The sequence below is a fragment of the Glandiceps talaboti genome, chromosome 7 (assembly GCF_964340395.1).
Source record: "Glandiceps talaboti chromosome 7, keGlaTala1.1, whole genome shotgun sequence".
NCBI classification, from domain to species: Eukaryota; Metazoa; Hemichordata; class Enteropneusta; family Spengelidae; genus Glandiceps; species Glandiceps talaboti.
In genome coordinates, this window is record NC_135555.1 from 11,983,435 (window position 1) to 12,002,413 (window position 18,979).

An 18,979-nucleotide genomic window follows, 5' to 3' on the forward strand; every position below is an offset into this window, starting at 1 on the left:
TAATAAACAGATGTATGAATTGGTCAGTTGTTTGGATACAATGTTAGTACCATCTTGACTTGTCAATGAATACCGAGTCTGTGCCACCAATCCCAGTGTGCGAAGAGGATGTATATCAAAGCCCCCCCCCCCCCCCCCCCCAGCAGTTAGAACATGTGTAGATACATTTTGGTACATATTTGACTTACAACAATTGTACAGTTTGTTTGCCCTAGAAATGACAACTGAAGTCAGGAGACTATGAACCACTTTATGTACAAATTTGGACTAAACAATTTTTGCCCTGATACTCGCGTGTTGCCATCCTACTATCAGTGTTGTTGTTTTTCTGGTCTGACCATAGAGGGCGTTATTTAAAAAAAGGTTAGATTCCGAGTTGGTCAGGTCTTGAAATAAACAAGTCCTCTACCATGATGGTATAAATCTTGTTTGTATACGTATCCCCTACACAACATGTACTGTGATGTCTGAAATATGCCATATGCTCCTACAATCTTATTAGAAAGGTTACTCATAAAGCTCAAAGCTTAGTGTGCCTAGCTTAAAAGTTTATCTTGATAAAGAACCTCGATACAGACAGGTGCATGTAGATATGTGAATGGTGTCTCCAGATACAAAACTGCATAGGTTATCAAGTGATTTGCTATTTGACCTCAAAGAAGACAGTCAAGATAAAGAGAAAGCTCAACAGTGATACAGGTGTAGATACTTGAATGGGGTCTGAATATTCAACTTCTTGAATTCTTGTAGAAAGACAAATTTTGGCTATTTGACCTTGAAAATGTTGGTCAAGGTTAGGGTCTCATTAGAAAGCCTACTATTGATGTGGGTGGTATCTGAATGTATCAGATGTTTGGAGATACAAAATGTGCATTTTTTAAAGACAAATATGGCTGACACAAAGGTCACAAAACTAAATGACATGCACGTGAACTCTATGGTGTTTGACATTTGTGCCAGATTAGGTTGAAATTAAGTCATTGGTGTAAGAGAGATGACTGATCACAGACAAGGGTCATTCCTATAGTCCCCCTCTGGGATGTGCCCGTTAGGGACTAATAATATAAATCATAACATTGTTCATAGCCCAACATACACTCCATAGTGGTTTTAACAGACCGAGTTACTGTGCCATTCATTTATAGTTTCCTTTTAATAGCCTGGTGCAAAACTGGTAGGAAAGTCACACCGTTCTCTTTAACTTTTCAGAACATGTTGCAAACTTGGTAAGATTTTAGTTATATCAGATGATGAAAAAGAAGCAGTAGTAAGATTTTAGTCAAACCAGAATTATCGATTTGTTTCTGATATGCACTGTACTCACAACACAAACAAAACCGTTGGATCCATGCAAACCAATGAATGGCATGAAATACAACTCAACGACAATATCTTAGGTTTGTATAAAATAATTTTACTTCACACCGTCACCATACAGATATTGCCAAGTGACAATCTTGGACATTTGCTAAAAGCTGGACAAACCACACAAATGCTATGCTATGCCAATATATAGTCCTATCGCTTCTTATTTTACAAGCTTCTTAGAGTCTTGTGGTTACAAGAGTTGATCTCTCTTTCTCCCTCCCTGCATTCTTTACTTTGTACAAAGGTAGTCACTTCTAAAGATACACAATACAGGTAAATGTCAAAAAAGACTTGCTATCCACGCGTCAATTTAAATTAGAGAGAAAATATGGACGAGAATGGCGATTTAACCGTCAAGTTTTTCTACTTGTAAATCTAGCAACAGAGGTCAGTGTATATGTGCCATCAATCAAGAACTTGATACACTTTTCTAGTAATACAAATTGTCCTGTTTATCAAGTTTCTTGAACAAATTGTTCTCTTTTTGAGTTGTGTTTGAACCTCTGCAACAAGATAAGATTTGTAAAATACTGCATGTTATGATAAAAACTATTCTTAATACCGCTATTCCCATCCACATGGCCGGCCTCCTTCACGCAAATAAAACCAACCAAATCTGACGTTGCCATGGCTAGATGTCAAAAAAGATTTCTCTACATACAAATAAAACATACACAAGAATATGAAACATAAAAAATACATTTTTTTTTCACTTCACAATTATAAAGCAAAAAAAGGGCATGGCCGCCTACACATGAACAAAAACCATGTATAAACAGACAATATAAAGATAAAAGTAACAATTTGAAAACATCACAAAGTTACAGGATGCATTACTGGTTGCTCTTGTATTACCAGGCTTACCAAATTCAGTTTTTAAATAATGTTTTCAATCCCCGGTCAGTATCGAGACCATGGCATAATATGATACATTTTAGCAACCAATGGGCATAGGAAATTTTTTATTTCCATTTGTTACAACAAAGAAAATCTGATTTAGGACCCCAAGTTCACACTTTCCAAAGGACCTTGTTCATGGGAAAGTGAGGAAGAACTGACATTTTCAACTACAAAATTGTTTTAGGTGGGACTCGTTTTATGTTTACATTAATGCAAATTCATTGGTCACTAATCAAAACACGATGCATGCTTATTGACTTGTATTGCCGAGTTAACACTATATATACAAACTTAGAAAGGATCATGAATTTCACAAATCTACTGAATATTTCTGTGTTTGATTTTTGGACAATAATGCATACACAAATATTCCTTTCACATCAAGTACGGTAAGCTATATTGGAAGCCATTCATGGGTTTATCAAATCTGGAGACTTACGAAACACAAAACAATGTCATATGGGAGTTCAGCATTTTTTTTTCTGTGGATCTCTTGCAGTGTAAATGAGCAGTGCATGGGTATTTGCTAAGTCTTCCCTGTAAAAATAAAAGTACCGCTTTTGAGCCTCATTAGCGCCCTCACACGGACAAGGGCTAAATGCTTTTGTTTAAACAAGCTTTGTTTTTCAGAAAACCAGAAAAGTCTACAGCATGACATCAAAGTAGGTCTTCAAACCTTGGCCAAGTTTGCTGAAACAAGAGCTACCCTGTAAAATACAAGTCTACCACACAAAAGTGTCCAAAGTCAATAGATTTTTAGATTTTTGAATTAATAATTCCGATATTGCTCTATTATATTATATTGATCATCAAAGCATTAAACTACTTTTCTGTAATCCTACGAGTCAAAAGGTGAATTTATGATCAAAAGGTAGAGCAATTGTGGCTGAAGTAAAGTGATGAAAATGGTACTATTTTCAAAGGTTCTGTTTTGGATTTCCAGACTTCTGTTCTCAGGTCTACCTACGGAAATACAATGCTTTTGAGTTGTTATGGGTAAATGTCTAACAATTGTTTGTGAGAATGGATGGCAAACAATATGAAGATGCTGTTTGTTTGTTTTTCGTTCTAAAACAATCATCAAACTTCCTGTCATTTTTCACACCTTACAAACAAACAAACAAACAAACAAACAAACAAATCTTTACATTTTTTTCCGTCGATTTGTCGTACACGAACAGCAGTTGATGTAACAAGTATGTAGCAGAATGTGCATATATTTCAAACAGTTTGAGAAATTCTACTGTTAGAAAATAAAAATCATCAAAATATTCAAGACAGAATGAACATACCATTGTCATGAATAAATCTGAATTTTTTCCAGTTTGGAAAATAAATAATGAAATTTTCTGTCTACTAAAATGTTGACAAGTTTAACAAATGTAACCAATATAATATTCGGGCCTAAATGTCCTTGTAGAGAATAATATCCATGACTTCAATACATAGCGCATTTTTCTCAATTACTAGTATATCAACTTCCACCTGAATGACAAGTGAAGAATGAAGAGAACACGAGGAATTCTTGATAACCTATACAGCAGAAAACTGAGTTGTTTAAAAATACATAGTTTTCAAAGTGAGTATTCCAGGGAGTTATAAATATGTGATGGTGTAAACAATCCAATTTATAAGTAATTTTGAAATTCATCGAAGCTGATCGCATATATGGATTCTGACGTCTTTTTTGTTTGACGGTGTCCATTTATTATTTTTGGACATTTACATAGCATGGCATATCAAATTCATATCATATCAAGTCTAAATCCAATTAAAAGTCCAAATCATTTCGCTAAGATAATATGGTGATGCAAGTGAGGGTAACGTATGGATTAGATGGTCTTTGACATTACTACATAAAATCAGTTACGTTCACTTTTTTTTTTTACAGTTTCAGCAGATTTCAAATTGATAGAAAAAATTGTTGGAAATTACAAAAAATATAACGGCTAAAAATCAATTCCACATTTTCTTGCACATTTAAATTGAAAGGAGATTTGAATCAAATGAAATCAACATTTAATTTTTGTCCCCCTCAGTGTCGATGTTGTACAATAGTTTACATGAAGCGGTTCTTTTTTAAAAACAAATTTTACAAAACTACAATGACTCAAAAAAGTAGATAGGGAAAACAAATTATTAAAACACATTATGAAAGACAGTGTTGCAAATTCTATGATGTAGCTGTCTTTTAGACTGCAAGATATGTCACGTCACTCTGCCCTCACTGGCCTAGTTCCGATGTGTGAGGGCGCCCTGTCACGGCATACCTTACAGAGTAGCTGTCTTTACGACTGGGGGGCGATATATTTTATCACTGGTACTCAATCACATAATACTAAAAGTGTATGTAAGGATCCAGCCTTCTATTATAAATGTATTTGTTTTTTATAATTAAGTTAAATATATTATGTGACTAACCTATTTTTCCCAGTTACAACACAAGGAACTTTGGTAGCGTGTAAAATTTGACCAGCCCTCGTTCCCCAAAACTTCATGATTGTTGTACTATATCATTGGCTATCTCTACTCAACCTGTCCCATTAAAAAGCTGACAGGACTCGTTTAGTTGGGAATGCTATAACCCCCTAACACTGATGTCACATAGACTAATCCACAGTGATGACAATAGGACTATTCCAAGTCAACAAAGGATGTAGGGGAGTCCACTATATAGACATCCACCATGTGTGCGTGTGGTTTGTGTGTGATGACACTATGAGACTTTGTCAAGTCTTCAGGGAATTTGGATTGAGATGGTTCCATGTCTACTTGTAGTCTATCCCAGATATTGTAAGATAATGTGCCACTGTCAGTTCATTGCTTGGTTCGTCTTCAAGGAGTTCTTCTACTGTCTTCTTCCAGATGTCAAAACTGATACAGGAGCTCTGGAAGACAAATTAACCTCAAGTCAGATATGAGAGAAAACATCTACCGGTGTCTCTACTACAGTCAAATTGACACTACTCCAGGCCATGGCCACTACAGTCTGAACTGACAATAGTACCAAATATATCACCCTCTTCTCAAAAACTGTTATCGATGTGTTGTAAAAATTAGTTCTTGTATCAAGACCATGGGTTCAAATCACTTAATAATAACGTCGAGATACGACTAATTTTTTTACTGTTTTACCGACATGAACACATTTAGACATTATCAAAGTTATGCTGAAATAAATTTTTCCTCTAATAATTGAAACTTTCCAAACCTTCCAACATGTCAAAATGATACAGATTATGTCCAGATGCAGAAAAGTAAGAAAACTAGCAATTCTTTTGTGACTAGATACAATTCATGGACTAATCTATCTAAATTGTATGTGGTTGTACACCACCAGACAGATATCATAGTTGTTTCTACACTAATCCATGCACCAATCAGCAAAAAATCTGACTGACTGGAAAGTGATTTTAGTGACTCACCTTTTCCAATGCCGTGCAATCTTTGTCCTTCTGAAGATAATGGTTCTGCCAGAATATTAGTAATTGTCTAAAATGGAAAACACAAACATGCTTTTTTTAAAAATAATGTCATATCAAAGCATAATGAACCAACCACTATATTTAAACTACACTTTTATTATAATGTTACGTAATGATAGTGACACAGTGGACTTGTATTATCTTTCTGACCTCTCATTGAAGGTTACATGACCCACACCATTCACTTACAGTGTTGACCTTGCATTCCATAGTTAAAAAGACATTGTTAGCTTTTACAATTTTACATACAATGTGGCCTAGCATTTGTGGAATATCTGTAGTTTGCACCATACACCAACAGTGTTCTCCCCACTATAGAGAAAGCATGGTGCAAACACCATCCTTGCCATCTTGGCCACCATGCTTGGTAAATGAAATGTAATTTACATTATGTAAATGATAGTGGGAAATATACATAATTTGAATGAAGAGGAACCATGACCCAAATAATTTATTTTTATGTGAATAAGTGTTGTAAACAAGTGAGAGTTTGAATGTTGGAGATATGCAAAACATATGTAAATTATGCTAATGATGTGTAAATTAATATGCAAATTATCCACCATGCTTGGTTTCAATCCTGGGAACAGTCTAGTAATACCCTAAATATGACTATCATTACTTTCAGGGTATACAACAATTTCAATTACCTGAAGTTGTCCATAAGCAAACCCGGATGACACTGCCTCTGTTCTTCACTGCGTAAAGCTTGTAAATAGTCGGCTAATACACCTTTCTGTTTGGCAAACATCAGGAACACTAGAGTTGTGTTTAAGCAGCTAACATTCTCCTGCAACAAAAACACAATACATGTCATGAGGGGAATTGAAGTGTAACCAAGTTACTCTCTTCAAACTCACAATAGACCATTACTTTGATAAAATTGAAGGTGGTACACTATTGCAAAACACTTGATGCAGTGAGTCGAGGCTCAGCAAGGAGTACTTGAACATCACAATATGACAATAAATAACGAACGTCCTAAAGTTAGCTTTCTTGTATCAAAATAAATTGTTCACACTTTACTTGTCACACTAATAGATCGTAGAATATAGATGTATGTAGGTGTGTTTAGTCGCTAGCACCCTTGTCCAGGTGCTGAGTAGACTTTGATGAAATTTAGCGTAGATATGTATGTAGATCAATGTCACTGCCACATTCTATATCACAGGTTCTGCCATGCTTGGAACTTCAGTAAATTCATTCAAACTTCCCTTTATTTGCCCTATTTCTTTTTCAAATAAATTTACGCAGACATAATCATATTATTTTCCAATAACATTCTTAAACAGACAACTGCCAGCACCTGGGACCCTATTTTTGCATATGACTGACTGTATGTTTGGAGGTGGAGAACTTGTCATGACTCACTGGCAAGTAATCACCAAAATATAAACATTCCCTATATCTGGGTTTTTCACATGCAAATGCCGCATATTTGAATAATCCTGAATGACACACAATCTAAGCAGCTGGGAATTTGTCTCATTTGGAAAGTTTTTTTCATTCTATGAAACAAACAGACTGATTTTAAACTAATTTGTGTATCAAGTTACCATCCTACGACATTCACAAACAATTTGTACATGATCATGACCTGTGTGTTTCTCGGAGCACAGAAAAAATGTTGAAAACAAGACCCAGAAGCTAGTGCTCTGTACAGCAGTTTGAATTTCCCGCATTTGCATAGATTAGCCATAATCCTCTTTATATAGGGCAGTTCTGTCTTTAACTCAGACAGAAAATATTCAGAACAGAGGGTTTTGTCACTACTCGTCTTCCACTAATACAATTGTTGTGACAGGGCCCCTTATGTTATCCATATTTTTCTTCTCCACAGCAAACAACAATATGGGGGTAATAATTTAGTACAGAGCTCAGAATATAATAGTGTACAACTATACAACATCCTATCAACTGCTACTATACAGAATATTTGGATAGAATATCCAGGTACAGAAATCAGAATGTAATTGTGTACAACTATACACATACATCATCCCATCAACTGCTACACAGCAAACAACAATATGGGGGTAATAATTTAGTATAGAGCTCAAAATAGAATAGTGTACAACTATACAACATCTTATGAACTGCTACTATACAGAATATTTGGATAGAATATCCAGGTACAGAAATCAGAATGTAATTGTGTACAACTATACAACATCCTATCAATTGCTATTATACAGAATATTTGGAAAGAATATCCAGGTACAGAAATCAGAATGTAATTGTCTACAACTATACACGTACATCATCCCATCAACTGCTACACTGTACAGCATATTTTGATATTTAGAATTGCTTAACACCAACTTACCTGCGTAAGACTCTCGACTTTAATTATGTTGATGAGTTTAAAGAGGAACGAAAACCTCACTTTCTTGTCATGGATGAACTGGAGTAGTTGACACTTGGTAAGGGCGTACTCTGTGAACAGAAAAAAAAACAATGAAATCATGACATAAAGTTTAGTTACCTAGCTGCAAGTTCACAATAATGAGTAAAGTAATGTTATCTATTCACCCTACTCTGTCATTTGTTTTCTAACTAAATGACAGATACATAACTTCACAAGTCTTACAAGGAAACAATGAAATTGAGAACATCATTTATAAATTCTGTACCTGTGCAATAAGTGCATGCTATTTTTGTTTCATGTTATGTACTCTTTTTGCATATGGGCCGGTGGCCTAGTAAAGCAATAAAACCTTATTATCGTATGTATGTATGTATGTATGTATGTATGTACGTATGTACGTACGTACGTACGTACGTACGTGTGTGTGTGTGTGTGTGCTGGTGGGTGTGTGTGTGTGTGTGTGTGTGCTGGTGTATGTGTGTGTGTGTGTGTGTGTGTGTGTGCTGGTGTGTGTGTGTGTGTGTGTGTGCTGGTGTGTGGTGTGTGTGTGTGTGTGTGTGTGTGTGTGTGTGTGTGTGTGTGTGTGTTTACCTTTGTGCTCTGTCTGTTCATTCTCAAAGTGTTCCAGTGACAGTATGAGGCAGCGTATAAACATGTTGGAATCGACGATGTTGTCTTGGATTAACTTCATGAAGTCCTTGAACTGTAACACAAGTAATAACAAAATCAATCAAAAATCCTGTAATCTTCATCAAAACATTTCCTCCAATCTGATCATTCACTTACGTTTGTGCATTTCCTGTCAACATTGTTAATACCTCTAAATATTCATGAATATCCAACCAGCACTTTTTTGAGGCTGGGGAGAACCCCAATATTGACAGCCTAGTTATGCAATGTATGTACATGTCTTTTGAAATGTTTTCCCTGAGAGCATTTTATGGTCAACCTAATCCCAACAACACCTGACACACCATAAGTCTTGGCATTACCAGGAGAATACACACCAGCTGTCACGTAGGTGGGAACATTTCATGATATTACTGCTTACCTCAAATTCTGATGTGATGGCTTTGTTAAACCTCCTGAATGCATTGATGTTAAATTTCATGAGCTCACCCAGCAAGTCAAAGCTACTCTGTAGGATTTCCTTAGATTTGATGTCGTTGTCTATCATATGCCTTACTATGTGCTGAAACAGAGAGGTGGGACAAAAAAATATAGATATTATGAATTGGAATATCAAGGAGATAGAACATGGCAAACAAGTCTTCCTTTACACACACACACTAGTGTAGTTTTACGCTAACTAGGGTAGTAAAGTATGTTTGTTTTTTTCAGACAAATATGGCTGTTCTGTTCTGTTGACTCCAATATAGTACCCCTTTGAGCTTATCCTATTGGGAGGCTAATGATCATCAGCTGTTTTGTGGATACACACTTACATTTAACAGCATTACCAAATAATGAACAGAAATTGATATCGATCACATAATTTACACAAGAATATTCTCTTGTCCATATAGTCCATTTTTATTTTTGTAAATTTCATTTGATCATTAATCTGGCAAAGTATGCACCTTACGTAAAGAACCAGTATACAGTACACAGGTTTGTTAATTCATCATTCCCACAAAGTCTTCACCTCAGTACACTATACTTTCCTTTCATTTGGTTTTCAAGATGAAACCCCTATAGGCTTCTCTTCCCATTCTGTCAAATTCAAAACTCAAATATTTATCTGTTCCTATAGCTGCCCCCCCCCCCCCCAAAAAAAATCAATTTTGCATCATGCTACTTTCTTTAGCTTTGTGTTACTCCTTTGGGAACCAACTCTACTAGACACTTCCAGAATACAACTTTGCAAGACATATAAATAGTAGTGGATTATGGCACTACCTCAAGGAGACCTCTTCTGAGAAGAAACGTCTGGTCTGAGAATGATGTAGCTCCTCGGAGAAAACTCTCAATAGCTCTACCCAACCAAAACCGAAACGGTGACTCCACTGGTTCTTTCTTGGTGGCTTCTACAATTTTCGTAAGTAAACCTTTCTGTCCATTGCACAGTAATTGTCTAGTGAAAATAAAAACACAGAATCATCAAAAGTTTCAGATAATGTTTTCTCCTAAGATGCATGAAATATGCTGTGTCTGTCCACGACTTAATCATAAACCATGTATGCAATGTCGTGCCTGTCACTAACTGAACCATGAAGCCTTCCCTGAGTACTTTTTATCATATCTACTCACCTGTTTATGTTTTTGACAGATTCAAGCACAGGAACTTTGGCACCTGATGCTATTCTGTTGAGTTCATGAAGTTCAGTACGTGTTAACAACAGATGTTTGTTTCTGTAAAAGGAGAAAAAGTGAAAATTTCTAAATTCCAATCTTGAATAGTCCTAATACAATACACTATGTTACCAACAAGTGGTACAAAACAACTGAAAAGGGAAACCACAAGAAATCCTATAAATGTAGGAACTAATTAATTCATTAATTAACATCTGTCATTTTTATTTCTGGCTAGTTGGGTTTCAATACAGTGCAAAATAGTACACAGCAGCTACAAGGAAAATGATTATCTTTTCAAGTTCATGACACAATATGCATCTTCAAGGTAAAAGTGTTCGAGGAAATATTTTATGTATTACTATTTGATTGAATATTGTGGCATAAAAAGTAAGTCTTGAACAATGCCTGTGTTGAATATGTGTTGACAAAATTTGGTACTTACGGATGGTGATCACAAAAACTATGTACAAGTCGAAGGAACTGGATCTTGAGTGCTATTTCAGGACTGCATTCACAGTTTTCACCATGACCTGGGAACGGTCGACTTCGTAGATTACACCTCCACACTATCTTGTCAAATATGTCTGTCAGTGATGGCATTAAACGATTCTCTGCTAGCATGCCATGAACCTACAAATATACGAATACAAAATGAAATCATTTCATAAAATTGTAAACACAACAGACTGTATAGCCACTGTCCTTTCAGAATCGATATTGTATCTATGAACATTTGCACATGCATCATACGAAATGTCAACAAATTGGTACACTTTTGGAGATATACAGAATTTATATGCATATTTACCAGCAGTTGTGTTCACTAGAGCAGCTTAAAAAACTGCATGAACAGAGAATAAATTACATGTACTATAATTACATCTAATTACAGAGAAAATTAAACACCTATGTTGCTAAATGATTTATGTGTGCAAGAACAACTGTGTCCTCACTTGCATGCAGGTATGTAATAATGTTTTCGGTATTGCACTGCAAATACTACTAGTATGTGCACATATCAGTGCAAGTAATCACTTGGTATATATGTAACACTGTACCTTATTTCTTTGTTTTCCTGTAAGAAGTAGACAAAGCACGTAGAGTACTTCCACTTTGTACATGACTTCATGCATGACCCTCATAGAGTGTGGAATAATAGTGGATGGATCCTCTAGTCCGTCGTCTGCCGTGTCTAGTGGAATGGTGAGGTACACTTCATCATCCTGCGCCACTTCCATCAACGCATCAAATGCTAACGAACTATCCAACCACGTCACCCAGCTCTCTAGTTCACTGTACACTGACGGCAGTGACTGGTCAGCGCGGGGTAATCGACGACCAGCAACTTCTACCAATCGCTTTATAAAACCTGGTAAATCTACTAAAATACCTGCAATACAAAGAAATAAGTTGCTTAGAAAGAACTAGAAATAGGACTTGAAGTTCAGTTCTGTTCACTGTGAATAACTGCATTTTCTTGTTGGTTACCACCTGGTAAGGGATAGGCCAACACTCATACATAAGTACATCACAAGAGATTGTTGTGAGTGTGTCAGTGGGACTTCAAACAGGCTTAGAGGGCATACACATTGATCATTTTACTATACCGCCAGTACTACTGATATCAATATATACGTATTAACCCTCTTCTGCCCAACTAGTAAATTACTTGTGTACAAACAATACCCCCTTGGGAGAAGGAAGAAAACAAAGCATAAATACTATAATGCAAATATAGACAATATCACTGAATGACTAGCATAACAATAGGTTTGTGGGGAACATATTTAGAAATGGTCTCTGTAAGATACTACATGCCCTGCCACACCTGTCAACTAGGGATTGGATGATGCATGAGGGCGCCCTGCTACTTAACAGTCTAATTTGGAAATGTACTGGTATGTAACATATTCTGCGAGACTGTCCTTCAGACTTCTTAAAACACACACACACACACACACACATATCTAAATACAAATGTAAACAGCTGATAAGACAGACCTTGATTGATCTCTGAGATAGGAACAGAGTTTTGTTTTCTGGATGCCTCGTCTTGTGCAACTAGATGTATTGTGTCAGCTGATGAGTCCAAGTCACTTACTGCTATTGAAAGCACTCTACAAAAATTGGCTAGTTGTTGCTGGTCAAAACTATCTACCAGTGTCTTCAAATTAGCTGGAGAAAAAAAAATGTAAAAAATAGATAATGAAAATGAGTCTGTAAGACACAATGTGTTGTACAACACACTATCAGCTATCAATTCAGATGCCTGTTATGACTGAACAAGTCTAACTGAACATATGAACTAAAGAGATATTTTCAAAAGCCTTGCAATATAAAATAGCTAATATTTCTACGAGTACAGCTTGGTGCCTGAAACAGGATTAACAGATTTACCAAGACATAGGGAAATGTCATATATTTTGTCCAAGGCAAAGATATATTATCTTGATTTTGACTTACGTATTTCATCCAACCTAAGCATTTGTTGCCTGGCCCCTAGTAAATCTTCCATTAATGTTGCTGCACTCAGGAAGCACTTCTTCTCACCCATTAGTGTAAATAAATAAGGCATCAAATCATCTCTCTCTGACAACTGCACTGCTATTTTATTTAACTGTCAAAATAAAATTGTTCAAGAATTCAGGAATTTAACACCACAATAGTGCATTTTATTCTAGAGATTAAACATATCATTTCCAAAGATCTACATGTACACAGTCCAGAAGTCTTGTAGCAAGACAGCCGATCTGTGCTCAAAAGGTTGCCAAACAAATGCCATGGATGACAGTACCCTTGGGCATGCCCTTGACAGTGCCTTTGGTGATATATGATCCACGGTTGCTTTTATAGTTAGAGGAGACTCAGACAGTAGTGTTGCAGCCAGCCTTTTGAAAGAGTGGGACATAGTGTTCCGAGACTTTCATTTTTCTGGGTCATTATAAATTTTTTGGGGACATTATAAAAAAAGCGCCAATGGAGTTGTAGCACAACTGTACAGTTTTTAAAAATATTTACCCACATGCTGATCCATGCTAGATATTTGCTGAATGATTATGCAGTTGTCTATCCAACCCTGTTGTTATCTATGCAGTATACGTGCTCATTTAGCTGTTGCTATAGTATAGGCGTGGTCATGTTGCTAAACATATTTGCATACAATTTTAGTGTGGGTCATCTATGACCCATCACTTCCTAAATTGTGGGTCAGGTCAAAAAAATGTGTGTCAAATGACCCAAAAAACCCCCTCTGGCTGCAACACAGGAGTTGCCCGAGGTTCTAACACCTTGACTATGAGCTCAGTTGCCTTCTTTCCCAACTAAACTGTGTCTCCAATTTTTACATTACAAAATCTCTCTTTTAATTCAAAATAACAAGTTATCAATATGGAGAGATGCATATCTTTTCCTGAAAAGAACAATTACAAGCACAAGTGTTTTTCTAAACATTTACAAGTTTGTTACTGTTGTTTCTACCCTTAACTAAAATGTCTCTTTGTTAATGATTTTCCAGACACAAAATTATGAGTTTTGCTTTCAGTGATCGTAGCTCCCCCTGTACATATCTACCAAGTAAAGAAAGCCTGACTCACATTTAGACATATTTGGTGTAGAACATCAAGACATGCACATGCTATGATCTTCATCTGTCCTTGTTCTACAATAGAAAGAAAAATATACATTAGAATGAATTGTGTTCATAATTTCAAAACCCATTCTTTGCAAAAACAATGTCAAACTTGCACATCACATGTAGTGAAAGCAAACTCTGCCAAACATGTCTTTTGTCAAGTCAACCAATTTTAGGCCATTTATTTCATATTTGGCTTTTTCTGAGTCCCTACAAAAGCTCAAGGTCATAAACAAAAGATCAGAAATGAGATAGTTTTTGGGTTAAATTCTTAAATCTCTTGAAATCAACTGCAGCATATAGGCTTCATTTACCATTATTTTGAGAAAGCAAAGGAAATTCATACAATAAATGTTACGACAGACTTCACCATTATGAAGTTTTTATATGAATTTGTTGTCATCACAAAAACAAAAGTGCACTCACCTCTAGATTCTTTTTTACCTTTGTTTGGAAAAAGAGTTGGCCTCAATAGTATTTGTAAACAAAGCTACAAAAAAACAAAAAAAAAGATATGGTTGCTTACATTGTAGTTTTATCACAAGTATCTCGCAATACTAACTGCCATCTTGTAATATGCAAAGAACAAGGTACAAGTGCAAGAGCATTACACCACTTGTGACTTGAAGTTTGAAATTTGTTTACAGTTCAATAAAAATGAATAAAATACAGATGAATCCGAGACATTTTTTGCTCACTTAATGTCAAAAACTCCACATTCAGAAGCCCTCCCCACCCACCCATCTTTGCCTTACAAAACCTAAAAGTGAGCTCTACTTATATATCATTGAATTTACAAGCTGCTTGTTTTAGAGTGAGAGGGATACACTGACAAACATGTTCGTTCTACTTCCACACTACACTGGTGATCAAGCATGTGGTGCTGTAAGGTCCTCTAAGGACAAGAGTGGCCTCAATCCATGGGGAATAGTGTGGCAGATTTATTGGCCAACATTATTGAAACAGACAGGGTAAGTAGTATTATATATATAACATGTGAAGGAAATAAACATAAAACAAATTTTATTCACTGAATGATATCACTTTCTAAATGAAACTCATATGTCGCAATGTTGGAAACGAAACCATTGTATGTCTACATTTGTATTATATCTATGAAAGAAAAGAACCCACTAAATCATCAACCAAAATAGTGCACTGGTACTACAGTATGGATTCCAGGAAAATGGTACAACCTTTGACCTTTGGATAGAAACAACAATACTGAAATGTAAATAAGGTAGTACTAGCAAATATTCTATAATCCCTCATAAATAGAACTTTTGTCAGACAAAAGGCCTACAATTAACACTCCTTTGTCACTTTTAATTTTTCATTGTTCAACTCTCTTCAGCATGCAGGTATGACAAGTATAATCAACTGGATAATATCAATAATTCATAATGATATGCCATTCTATTAGAGTGTTGCTAAGTTTGTGAGTGACAAATACACACTACTTACTTCAACACCCCCAAACAAGCAAAATACTTCTGAGTTTACTATCCTTGTCTCTCTCCTAATTCCACTATGTGGAGGATATTCCTGCGACCCTTCATGGTTCAACAGCGCAGCCACTTCCTGTAATAGTGGGTGAAATACAAACAAATAAGCATTTGACAGACGAGTATCCTTTCAGTACTGCTGTAGAACTAAATAAAGGTGTCAAGACTATTCTTTTTTTAGTGTTAAAGTGCTAAAATCTTACATAAACAATGTTAAACACCAACAGAGTATAGTTTCCAGCTGGTGAGAAAAAATTCACAACAATGTGTTTCTAATGGTGACAAAACCAGGAAGTAGGTGTTGAAGCTCTAACGCATTGTTTATTTTACAATTTTGCAAGTTTTCACGTAGACAAAACACTGTAAAAAAGTCAATGATGTGCAAAAACAAAATGGTATAAGCCCACGTGTTAATTCACATCTGGGATTAGGTATCGGAAGTCAAACATACGACCGACTTGTGTCCCATGGACAACGATCATGACATGATAATTGAGAATGTTGTTTTTATGTTTACAAACGAAGAGGAACATTCAAACCAATATTTCGAGCTCGTTTCGTCGACTAACGAAACATACTCGCGATAGGATTAGTTTATGGACTTACTTTGAGTTTGTTAGTTGTTTCTATGTTTTGACCTAGAGTAACTCGACCTGTTCCATCTCCAGAAACTTTGGCAATGTCTTGGACAATCTGTGGAATAAGGGCGATGCTATCAAATCCCATACGCCTCTCAGCAGTTTCTACCAACTCGCGTGGAAGCTGTAAAATGTAGAAAACACTGAAATAAGTGCTGAAAAGACGCATAATTGCTCATCATCTACCAAACACCATGAAACACATACTCTTCAGTACTCAATGTAAAAGTGCAAGGCCAGTTTACCTTTCTCGCAGAGGTCAACCCCTCACCCCGTGTCTGGGCGGAGGAGAATAACCTAACCAGGTTCACCTTGCGTTTCGACGAATGTTTCACCACTTTACCAGGTGAGATACTCATTTTCACAACAACCGGTGATCAAATGGTTACTAGACTACCTGTCTCTTTACATCAAATAGCAAAAGAATCCACGAAATCGGTTTAAATGGGGCAGATTCGTAAAGAGGCACAGTTTGAGATCCCCATACGAAACAAAGATGGCTACTACCAGCGCGGCTAGCTAAACAAGCCAATGGTGTTGGTTCGTTAAAACCACGTGATCAATGCAACAGTACTTCCGTTCGCCTCGCGCTAGCTATAAACTCAAGCAAGAGAAATTTTACAATACATAAAAGTATAAACCGAGAAAAACTAAACACACAATGAGCATATACGTATGTCTTGATTTCAGCATATGATAAATATAGTTTGTCAAATATCGATGTTGATTACCACCCTTATTCGGTAGAGCTCGTAAGAAAATAAAAAGTCAAACGAAAATTGTTGAGTCACACAAAATAAAATATAAAAATAATAAAAACATTGTAAAGCTATAATTATTGCCGCTATAGCAGGTGACCAAAATAGAAACATTTTTACTGAAATATTTAGACAATTATCACAGAACATGGCATGATGTTTACATGTAAAGATGGAAATAAAATCTGACACACATATTAAAGCTTATTCAACTCCTCTTTATCCAGCGTGTATCCGATATTTGGTTTAGCCTGTGGGGAAAAAAAAGCGTTTTCTGATTTTTAATTTGAATAATCAATTATTGTGATGAGAGTGTAGCACCACGAGTACTTTGCAGGTTTACCTTCAACCACATGCCATTGTTATTTTAACGATTTCCATCCTCGTGTTCAAAGAATTCGAAAGAGCACGTATCACACGCGCCACCTGCTGTAGAAAAACAAAAGGTTCTCGCTACCTTGTCATTGGTGGCGCCAAAAAACATGGAATTTTAAAATAAAGCTGATTTAGTAACTTTTATCGTATCACATGGTATTAGGCGGAGAATTGGCCTTAGTGTGTCATAATGTCAATAATTGTTAAGCAACATGCCATGCTTCCCTATCTTACAACTTACATTATCAAAAATCTGAGGTATGGTTCCAGGCTAGAAAACACTAGTATGGTATATAATTATGTGAGTGATGATTGAATATGTGGAGTAGAGGCCAGTTTGTCAATTGTACATTGCTGGTCCAATCCCTACAGTGGCCATTTGTTTCTAAATTAAAATTTCCTTGGAAGAAAGAACACTCTTGTTGAATATAGTATACTTGCCTACATAGATTGGTGCCTGTGGTATAAAACTTTAATAGGAAGATATTTGACATGGCTGCTCTAAAAGGAACTAGTTATGACTCTGGTAATCAAGGCTTTGGTATATGAAGATAGACACAAACTAAACGTATAGTTGCAACACTTTCATAAGAACAGTGATAAGCTATTGAATGCATTATGGATGTTGGTTTCAGTAGGGTGGCTCTCTGAAAGCTAGTTCCATAAACTTGCAGTGTACTGTTTTGGGACTTCCAATGTTCACACTATCTTGATCACAGGGTGATTATGTAGAATCACACAACAAAGGAACCGCTATCACCCACTCGTGTAATAAAACATCAATAGTTTTAGTTTGTGTCTCTATCTTAGCGTGGATGTATTAGGGGAAATAATACATCCGTGATCTTAGTAAAACAAAGCCTCCATTACTGGAGTTGTATATTAACATGTCACAATTATAGTTTTAGTGTGTGTCTGTGTTAGTTTTCCCGATCTTTGATTGTTAATATTGTTATTCTAGTGTAAATGCACTGATTTAAGTGATCCATGTGTAGTTGTCCTCTTCTCTCCTGACTTTTCGCCAATGAATCTAACCATAGTAGTTTTCATATTTAGACACAAAAAAACAAAGATTAGTTGACAAAATGTTTGTTTAATGGATATCTGTTTATGAAATCATAATTAGAAATAACAAAATACTTTGAATTGAAAGTACACGTACAGATAAAACTCTGCAGTATGAAAGTTGTACAAAAAGAGTTCATGTACAGATACAACTGGTATGAAAGTGAACAGCACGTGTACAAAAACAAATGACAAATATGACATAACAATGTACCTAAACATATGAAAATCATTCATACATGATATCAATATTCAAATCATTTGTTATAAAATATACATTCAACTGTGTTTTCATGGCATATCTGGGAAAATGTTTTCTGATATGAATATGACTAAATATCAGCTATATTTACATTACTTTTGTATGAAAATTTATGAAAGAGTTACTGATCATTTTTGTCAGCTGATGGCATGATATTGACACTTTTGAACATTTTACATGTCAAATATTGTGGAGGGGGGGGGGGAGTAGATAAGTTAAATATTTGTAAATTGGCAATTGTGAAATAATTTTATGGCAACAAACTTCAGTGGATATATTTCAGAGTGTGAATACTAGTAATATACACAGATGTACAGCAAGAGATTTTA

The 18,979-nt window shown here is 35.8% G+C and overlaps 1 protein-coding gene across 1 annotated transcript; it reads right to left on the minus strand.

Moving 5' to 3' along the window:
* Window positions 1-1,408: 1,408 nt before the first annotated feature.
* LOC144437645 (short transient receptor potential channel 4-associated protein-like) lies at window positions 1,409-16,693 on the minus strand. The gene is made up of 17 exons (XM_078126631.1): window positions 16,436-16,693; window positions 16,159-16,314; window positions 15,512-15,628; window positions 14,474-14,537; window positions 14,010-14,074; window positions 12,880-13,033; window positions 12,418-12,591; window positions 11,475-11,806; window positions 10,859-11,046; window positions 10,372-10,473; window positions 10,021-10,195; window positions 9,173-9,313; window positions 8,713-8,824; window positions 8,080-8,189; window positions 6,404-6,543; window positions 5,694-5,760; window positions 1,409-5,156 (listed from the first exon to the last, which is right to left on the minus strand). Exons 1-17 carry the CDS (start codon window positions 16,547-16,549, stop codon window positions 5,037-5,039), a joined length of 2,331 nt encoding a protein of 776 aa, XP_077982757.1. The 5' UTR covers window positions 16,550-16,693; the 3' UTR covers window positions 1,409-5,036.
* Between the last annotated feature and the right edge of the window lie 2,286 nt (window positions 16,694-18,979).

Excerpts from the sequence above, each read along its gene's own strand:
- LOC144437645 (XM_078126631.1), bottom strand. The coding sequence starts at position 16,549 with ATGAGTATCTCACCTGGTAAAGTGGTGAAACATTCGTCGAAACGCAAG. Across the intron at positions 15,629-16,158 it reads AAACAACTAACAAACTCAAA|GAAGTGGCTGCGCTGTTGAA; the intron begins GTAAGTCCATAA and ends CCACTATTACAG. Across the intron at positions 10,196-10,371 it reads TCTGTCAAAAACATAAACAG|ACAATTACTGTGCAATGGAC; the intron begins GTGAGTAGATAT and ends TATTTTCACTAG.